Source organism: Arvicola amphibius, chromosome 1 (assembly GCF_903992535.2).
Source record: "Arvicola amphibius chromosome 1, mArvAmp1.2, whole genome shotgun sequence".
Classification (NCBI taxonomy): Eukaryota; Metazoa; Chordata; class Mammalia; order Rodentia; family Cricetidae; genus Arvicola; species Arvicola amphibius.
The window spans coordinates 30,383,844-30,393,270 of record NC_052047.1 but is presented as its reverse complement, the minus strand read 5'-3'; the positions used below and the strand labels follow the sequence as shown (position 1 = coordinate 30,393,270).

Sequence of the window (9,427 nt, the reverse complement as noted above, 5' to 3'; positions counted from 1 at the left end):
TTTTCCGATGCTAAGAAAAACGCCCTCGAATTGTTACAATTTATTTGGCTCTAAGCGCATACAAGTGTTTTCTATAAGTGTAACTGTTTGCATTCCTTCTTGCGCTCTTGTGTGTGTTCTTATCCTTTGCATTTTTTCCTATAGCACTTTGATTTTTGTCAGCGCTGGGCGCTGAACCCAGGACCTTGAACATACCAAATAGGCATTCTCTTACTGACTGCTTCCCCGCACTGTTTCCGCTTTTCACCCATTGGACAAATTGCCTCCCAGATTTCTCCCCAAGCCCCAAGAGGAGCTGGTTGGTCTGCCTGTAATTACTGCTTATTTGATTTGTGGGTTTTAATATCTTTAACATGAGGAGGAGGCATTCTAAAGCAAACAGGCTTGGTGGCTCATCAACTGAGCCCCAGCTGCATCCTCTACCGTGTATTCTGGGCTTATCTCATGCCGTGGCTTAAGAACGTAGGCCTGTGTTACTGACCTTTCCATCACTATAACAAAATAGCTGAAATAACCTACGAAGGGAAGGGGTTTGTTTTGGCACATCATTTTGGAGGTTTCAGGCCATGCTTACTTAGTTGTATTGCACTGGGGCCTCTGGTGAGGTGCACATCATGGTAGGAGCAGACAGTGGAGTCAAACTGTTCATCTTATAGTCAGGAATCAAAGAAGAGTGAGCAGGGGTTCCGATCGCATCCTTCCTTTTGCAAGCATTCTCCCAGTGACTCAAAGGCCCCACCCCCTCAATGGTCCCACAGTCTAATATAGTGAGTGCCAGACTGGAACTGAGCCTGCAGTACTTGGGCTTTCGAAGGACTTTCAAGACCTCAACTATAGCAGGGCCCAGTGATGCCACATGATCTTCTGATAAAATGGCACCATCTGGAGCCCTTTTGAGCCACTTTTGAGCAGCACACCTCATCACACATCCATCTGACTGTCTTCCACCCTCATAGGCCTTGAAAACTTGAATCTTTTTATCACAGCCCACTTCCTCCAAAACTTTGCACAGTAGATGCATCTTTTCTGAGTTTAGTGTAATAGAAAAAGTGTGAGGACATTATTGCGTTCATAAATGTTTGCTGAAGTTCTACCCTCTTTGAGTTAACAGCTTCGGTACATTTATGGTTTGAATTTAGTCTTATTTTACATATGCTCTGCCATTTGAGACTTGAGGAGGCAGAGATGCGAATATCAGAACACAGGGCATCACTGGGCAATGGAGTTCACCCTGTCTCTCTGGGAAGGGGACACAGAGGTCAATTCTTGGGGGGAGGAATTCCCTCTGTCTTAGCTCGGGAGGAACCCTAGCCTGGGCTCTGACTTTAGACTGGACATTCCCACGCTGGCTTGTACAACTCGACTGGCCATCACTGCTGTGGACACTCCTGGGGCATTCACTCCTCCTTAAGAGATGTGCTCTGTTTAGCAGCCATCCTTCCCTTTGACATGCACGGAGGGATGGGCTCCTTGCTGCCGCTCCATTCCTATGAACCCTGGTTTGATTTGTTTGGGGATTAGCCTGTCTGAAGGTAAGAATCTCCGCACTTTGCTTCATTTCAGCCCTTTAAACCCAGGGCTCGGTCTTGACTTCACAACACTTCATAAATCTGCGACCACGGAAATGTCTTCTTCCCACCTGTCAATGACTTTTTAAAATTTTTTAAAATGTTAGAAGCTTTGTTATATATAGTTTAATAAAATCCCTTGCAAATATATAAAAATTCACATACCAAAACAAACCAGACCCAAAGTCTGTACTACTTAGCTAACAGTTAGAATAGGCATTTGCAACAGAAGCTGTGAATAGCTTTCTTAATACACATTTTTTTTTCCACAGAGACTTTTCTCACCCCATTGAGTTAGGCACTCAAGAACTAGGGGAAGCACAGGTGTTCTTCTACCTCTGGTTGTAAAATTCAGACCATGACACGGGTTGGCAACAAGCAACTGCGTATTTCAAAATGAAGATTGGAGAGGATTCAGTGTTCCTAACCAGAGACATTGCAAATGTGTGCCGCGATGGCTATGATTTGATCATTAGCTCAGTGTGTGTGATTAAAATGTTATTCCACACACAATAGAAATGTACAGTTGCAGTGTGTCAATGAACACCTTCCAATGGAATTCGTACACAGAGTATCCAGCCCATGGGTTTGCCCTGGTTCTGAAACAGCACCAGGCTGAAATATATGATCATTACTATTGCTTTTTACTCTGAGACTGAACATAAAAGCTTACCATTCTTGTTTGCAAATTCGGGCCATATGCATGTGCTGCTTCCAGACTGGATCACATGGAGCCAGGCCCCTCTAGTGTAGAGCTGCGCATCATTTACATTGTTTATATATATATATATATATATATATATATATATATATATATATATATATATATATATGACTTATGTGTACTTAGATAAGCATTTTTTTTTTCCATTTGATGAGTCTGGCTCTCTAGATTTCATTACCAAAAAGACCATGTTCTGGTGTGTGACCGCTGGGCAGGGTGACTAAAGACAATTGTGTACTGTGTATTTGGAGAACCTAGGGGAAAGCGTTTGGAATGTTTTCATCATAAAGAAACTTTAAATATTGAAGGAGATATGTTCAACATAATTTGACAAGCGTGTACATATATCCAAACATCACGTGGAACTTCATGTTCAAATTTTACCTTTGAACTAGATAAAATATTTTTAAAATTAAAAAGAAAAAGAGGCAGGGTCATCAGAGAATTTGATGGGCAGCCAGGCCCAGTCTTCTCCGCCCTCTTGGGCTTTGTTGGGTCTTTGTTCCGCCCCTGGCTGCGCTGGTACAGAACCACTTAGCTATGATTAAAAGGAGGGGACCGGGCGGCAGGGCGGGGCCTGCGGCGCAGGCGGCGACAGGGTGCGGGCTGCGTGATGCTCAGTGCCACCCGCCGGGCAGCATGCACACGGGAGCGAGGACCGGCTCGCCGCACCGACGCCACGGGGACGCCTGACCTGACAGACAGGTGGCGGGGACCGCAGGACCGAGAGAGGAGGTGCAGCCGGGGACAGTCCCCGCAGACCGGGCCTCGGCGACAGCGCCATGGACGGCCTGGACAATGCCACCCTGCTCCTTGACCCGTCCTCGCTTCTGCCGGACAACTTTACCCTGTCGCCCAACGCCAGCAGCCCGAGCACCGGTACCCTCTCGCCTCTCACTGCCGCCTCCAGCCCCGGCCCCGGGCTCAGCCTCGCTCCGAGTTCGAGCATGGGTTTCAGCCCCGAGCCGACCCGGACTCCAGAGCCCACGAGCAGCAGCCTCGCAGTCAGCGTGGCGGGCCATGGCTCCTCCGCCTTCCCCCAGCCCTGGGTCCCCCACGAGACTCCGTTCTGGGACACACCGCTCAACCACGGGTTGAACGTGTTCGTTGGAGCCGCCTTGTGCATCACCATGCTGGGTCTGGGATGCACCGTAGACGTGAACCACTTCGGGGCACACGTCCGGCGGCCCGTGGGCGCGCTGCTGGCGGCGCTCTGCCAGTTCGGCTTCCTGCCGCTGCTGGCCTTCTTGCTGGCCCTCGCCTTCAAGCTAGATGAGGTGGCCGCGGTGGCGGTACTCCTGTGTGGCTGCTGTCCGGGTGGAAATCTCTCCAACCTTATGTCCCTGCTGGTGGACGGTGACATGAACCTCAGGTATGGCCGCTTTCCCACCCCAACCCACAGAGTTCTCAGCAAGAGGGGTCTGTGGAGCTCTGTGGGGTGAAATACTGAGGAGGGAAGGATAAAGAGGCGGAAGATCCCGAGGCTTGGTTTTGAAATGCTGGCGGACGCTTTAAGATTGTGTGTCAGTGGGGAAAGATGTAGACCCGGATCTAGCTGGTTAAAGGCCCTGGGATTTCACGCATAGCCCCTTCCCGGAGGGTCAGGCCCCTAGCTTATGTCTCTAGTGACTGGAAGGCAAAGAGAAGAGAAGCTAGAACTCAACGGAATGCAAAAAGCCAGTCAGGACTGTAGTCCCATAAAGAAAGTCATCTATTTCTTAAGGAGTGCCACCTAACTGAGCTTAACCCAGCAAGTAGCATCCACCAGTGTCAGCGTCTCAAGCTATTTGGTAGGATTAAAAGAAAAGGTTTTATGTCCTCAGAATCAATCAGTTTCCAGGCTTTATGAGGTCCAGGGCAGCCGTCCTGGGTCCTAGGTCATTGTCTTGGCTGGGATTCGCGTTTTGATCACAGCAGGATAAAATAGACTCTCTGCAGACTTCAGCCCTGAGACTTACAGCGCCCCCTTCTCCCTTTCCCTCTATAACAGGTAAGGAAAGTCTGGCCTTCTGGCTCAGAGCCCTTTCTGACTCTGTTCACACCTTTTTGCAGCATCATCATGACCATTTCCTCCACGCTTCTGGCCCTGGTGTTGATGCCCCTCTGCCTCTGGATCTACAGCCGGGCTTGGATCAATACCCCTCTGGTGCAGTTGCTCCCGCTAGGGGCAGTCACCCTGACTCTCTGCAGCACCCTCATTCCTATTGGGCTGGGCGCCTTCATTCGGTACAAATACAATCGGGTTGCTGACTACATCGTGAAGGTAAGGTCCCTCTTCCCTGCCAGCGGCACCTACCAAGAGTCTGGTCTCTGAAGAGGAGTTATCATGCTAGGAGGTTTGGAAAGCAGGGAAGGGAACAAAGGACTTTCAGGCACACAGTTAAGTTTATACGACACGCCTAATTAATGACAAGCTTCAGTGGGATAATAGGTCTAATTAAGTCCCAGCTAAAGTTGGGAATAAGGGTGCAGATTGTAATCCCAGCACTCAGAGACTGACACAGTAGGGTCTGGAATTTGAAACCATTCTGGGTTACAAAGCAAGGGTCTGGAATTTGAAACCATTCTGGGTTACAAAGCAAGAGCCTGGCTCAGTCCCTTATTGTTTCTCAACCCGTGGGTTGTGATCCCTTGGCCGACTCTCTAGCTCCAAAAATATTTACATTACAATTCATAATAGCACAGTTACAGTTATGAAGTAACAGTGAGAATGATTCTATGGTTGGGGATCACCACAAGATGAGGTCACAGCATCAGGAAGGTTGAGAACGATTGCTCTACCACACCTGAAAATTAACCATAGTGTGAGAGATGCTAGTACCCATAGTGGGGATACACTCATGGGGACGCAGTGCGGTCAAATGGCAAGCACTCAGCGCACAGTGGCACACGCCTTTAATCCAGGCACTTGGGAGGCAAGGCCAGCCTGGTCTACAGGGTGACTTCCAGGACAGCCAGAACCACATAATGAGAACCTGTCTCAAACCAAACAAAACAACTACAAAATGGTAAGCACTTCCCACTAACTGAATAGGACTAAACTCCAGAGCAGATTGGATAAGATTATTCAAAATATTTTATAATGCATTAGAATATTTTCAGTGGAACTCTAATGCTGAGGAAACACAACCTGAAACAGGTACCCTTAAATAACATAATTTTAAAAAGTCGAAGTTAGCAGGACATTGGGTCAATATAACAGAAGACACAGAATGTTGGTCTCAGAGCCCAGAACAAAACTGGGTTCTGGGTAGTGCGGATTCTGTTGTCACATCTAAACCTGCGCATCTCTTATCGTTTCTGTCCCATTATTTTACATGGCTTTTCAAGTTAACGAAATGGTGAGGGGTTACTATTACTAGGGAATATTTCTAACAGTGCTTTATTTTAAAAATGGATATTTTATCAACATATACTTTCAATAGTTGACCAGAAATTTTTAATTAATTTTAATTCTTTTGAAAAGTGAAAGAAGGTGAAAACACAACCCGAATGTTCATTTTTCAGAAGTAAGCTAACGAGAACTCACAGCTAACTGGAGTGCAGAGACAAGTTTCTTTAGACGGGGGTGGGGGGGCGTTTCAGTGTTACAGTTATGGAGACTTCAGAATAAAGTTTTATTTTTATTGACTTACTTTCTACTTATACAGAGAAGTCAACTTTCCCTAGTAAAAAAAAAGAGCATTCAGTTCTGCACACAGATGTAGCTCCAAGAAATCCTGAGTAGCCAACATAGAGTATAATAAACTAATAAACACCTACACACACACACACACACACACACACACGTACACAGCATCTCTCCATAGATGGTCTTGAGATGCATTTAGTTAGCTCAACCATTCAGCTACTGTTTTATTATCAACCCAATGGCAATTACCATGAAAGTTAAGGAATTCCAGGAGCAAAACGAGGAACTTAAGCTCTAAAAAATAGAAGAAATGCATTAAATAAGGCAATTATGGCGGGTTGGTCTCACAGGAAAGATGAGGCTAATGTGATCACTAAGCTCTTGCAAACACTTAAAATGAGCATTTGTTCCCAGTGCCCACCCGTAGGACTTTTTCATCTTTTTTTTTTTTAAATTTTAAATTGCTCCAAGGAACTTTGTAGGTAGAACCCTAAGATAAAGAAATGGTATGTCTGTCAGTGCTTTTAAAATGATACACATTGTAAATGAATAAAAAAGTTGATTTGTAATAGTTCACTGAAAGTTGTATATGTATTTTTATATGCCGTAGGAAAATATTTCAATATCTTCTAGAGTAGAATTTTTGATCAGCCTAGATCAATTAAAATTCCCCTCCCCCCCAAGACAGGGTTTTTCTGTGTAGCCCTGGCTGTTCTGGAGCTCACTCTGTAGACCAGGCTGGCCTTGAACTCAGAGATCCACCTACCTCTGCCTCCCAGTTGCTGGGATTAAAGGGATGTACCAGCACTGCCTGTTCAGTTTTAAATATTTTCAAAAGAGCATCAAGTCCATGTCGATCCCAGAGGCTTCAGCAGGATTTCATCTCTCATCTGCTCTCTCAGAGAGGCGGAATTTACTTCAGCTTTCTTGGGATCGCTAGTGCCCTCACACCTCATGGGAAAAGCACAACTTCACGCCCTATCTCCAGGGGACTGGGACATTTTTAGATTTCTTCCTCATCTCTGTGCATCCTCTTTTACTTGAATGAGGAAATGTACCAGTCAGAACAGTGAGAGGGCACATTTCACCCAACCACCAGCAGTGTTCCTGAAAGCTCCCTATTGTAATACTTCCTAAGAATCATCGGAAACTTAGTCAGGAGATTTTTTTTTCATGGACAATTCCAAGAGTAGAGTTGCAGAATTATAAAGAATTCATCATATCTTTTTTTTGTTTGTTTGTTTTGTTTTTCAAGACAGGGTTTCTCTGTAGCTTTAGAGACTGTCCTGGAACTAGCTCTTGTAGACCAGGCTGGTCTTGAACTCACAGAGATCCGCCTGCCTCTGCCTCCCGAGTGCTGGGATTAAAGGCGTGTGCCACCGCCGCCCGGCTAATTCATCATATCTTATACCTACATTGTTCTCTAATATAATGAATTGATAATTTTTCCATTGATATCAGTGAGCAATTATCAGTATCGATGGTATGGTCAGTCATTTCTGAAACTATACTTTGAAAGTTAAAAATATCCTAAACTAAGTTAATGCTTATTGTAAACTTAACAGGCTTTTATGTCGTGTAAAATGGGAACAAATTTCATGTGTAAAGCACAGGGTTCAGGAGAGGTAAAAATTAAGTTGTCCAGCCTAGTCCTCAGTCTGTAACTAGGTTCTTGGGTTCAAGTCTAGCTGCTCCATTTTAAAGAGGCACGCATGCCAGTAAATTAAACACATTAAAAGTCATATGACCTAAGCTAAGAGGCTGAGGGACAGTCTGCCTAGAAACAGTAACCCTCCCCTGATGACTAGTTTATCGATTGAAAGACATTTTACAAGGAGTAGTCTGTTCTTATATCGCTCCATCCAAGGCCACTGCCAGAGCTCAAATAAGGTAAATGCCAATGGCTATCAGGCCAAGCCCCAGAGCAGTTCTGTCTAACGTGGAGCCCCAGCTGTGGACATACTCTGTGTAGGAGGTGCCATCCGCTTGCCTGAATTCCTCCTCTACGATGTCATTGCTGATGGTTTGCCTATCTACTCTCTCTTCCAGGTTTCCCTGTGGTCTCTGCTAGTGACCCTGGTAGTCCTCTTCATAATGACTGGCACCATGTTGGGACCCGAACTGCTGGCAAGTATCCCGGCAGCTGTTTATGTGGTCGCCATTTTTATGCCCCTGGCAGGCTATGCCTCGGGCTACGGCTTAGCTACTCTCTTCCACCTTCCCCCCAACTGCAAGAGGACTGTCTGTCTGGAAACGGGAAGTCAGAATGTGCAGCTCTGTACGGCCATCCTCAAACTGGCCTTCCCGCCACGCTTCATAGGAAGTATGTACATGTTCCCCCTGCTGTACGCCCTCTTCCAGTCTGCAGAAGCAGGGGTTTTGGTTTTACTATACAAAATGTATGGAACTGAGATTCTGCATAAGCGAGATCCCCTGGATGAAGATGAGGACACAGATATTTCTTACAAGAAACTGAAAGAAGAGGAAATGGCGGACACCTCCTACGGCACAGTGGGAGCAGAGGACTTAGCCATGGTGGAGACTACCCAGACCTCCCTCTGAACGTGGAGAGAGAGGCACAGGAGCCTCCATGCGGCTGAATTATCACTTCCTATTTATGACCTGTGGTAGCTCATATGGGCCACATCCAGGATAAGGATGGACTCACATTTCGTGTAACAGATTCGATGGTCCCACTGTAAAGTTGTATCTCAGTATTAACCATGTGTTTTTATAAGTCACCAGTGTTCCAGGATTGCTTGCACCTGGGTCAGCTAACGCGCACCTCCACTGGTTAAGTGTGCTGTTTGGTTCTTGCCATTTCCTCGGCCGTTGCTACAGATGAGCACTGTATTAGGAAAAGGGGCTGGAAATGTGGATGTCTGGTGCATATATGAGTAAAAGTGTAAAACAAAAACACGTGTTTGCTCAACTTACAGACACCTGCTAACATTCAATACTAGCCTGTACTGAGACAAGTCCGAAACAGGTAAATGAAACCGCAATATAGCATTACATTGTCCAGCCGCTATCAAACCAGAGAAAATCACTTTCACTTATCTGGCTACTTAATCTAGAATTTATTTATTGTTAATGCCCACCAGCGTTTGACAAGGATGCAGGCATTTTCTTTCACTCATTTCCTGCATTTGTGTGACTGCATCTCAGATCCATTTATCCTTTGAAGGAATGGTTTACTTAGGAAAATTTGTAGGCCTCACCCCGGAGGAGAGAAAACGGGTACCTCCATTCACCCCTGGGGAAGGGCGATAGCTACAGTCTCCCTTAAGGTGTGTCCCTTCTTGAAAGGTTTGTGGGTGGACACTGCACCACCGCTCTGAGCTAAGTGAACTGAGGCGATAAATAGCTCAAAGCAGGCCCCTAACCTTGGAATTTTGCTCCCTAATCAGACGCCGGGCTTGCCTCGCCTTCCTCATGGCAGACACCTGGAGCGCTGAGTGCATGAGGCCACCTGGCTCGGCTAATCCCGGTGATGATTCTCGG

The 9,427-nt window shown here is 46.2% G+C and overlaps 1 protein-coding gene across 1 annotated transcript; it reads left to right on the top strand.

Moving 5' to 3' along the window:
* The first annotated feature begins 3,074 nt into the window (after positions 1-3,074).
* Positions 3,075-8,485, top strand: Slc10a4 (solute carrier family 10 member 4). The gene is made up of 3 exons (XM_038326322.1): positions 3,075-3,664; positions 4,345-4,555; positions 7,973-8,485. Exons 1-3 carry the CDS (start codon positions 3,075-3,077, stop codon positions 8,483-8,485), a joined length of 1,314 nt encoding a protein of 437 aa, XP_038182250.1.
* Positions 8,486-9,427: the final 942 nt, after the last annotated feature.

Excerpts from the sequence above, each read along its gene's own strand:
- Slc10a4 (XM_038326322.1), top strand. The coding sequence starts at position 3,075 with ATGGACGGCCTGGACAATGCCACCCTGCTCCTTGACCCGTCCTCGCTT. Across the intron at positions 3,665-4,344 it reads GACGGTGACATGAACCTCAG|CATCATCATGACCATTTCCT; the intron begins GTATGGCCGCTT and ends ACCTTTTTGCAG. Across the intron at positions 4,556-7,972 it reads TTGCTGACTACATCGTGAAG|GTTTCCCTGTGGTCTCTGCT; the intron begins GTAAGGTCCCTC and ends TCTCTCTTCCAG.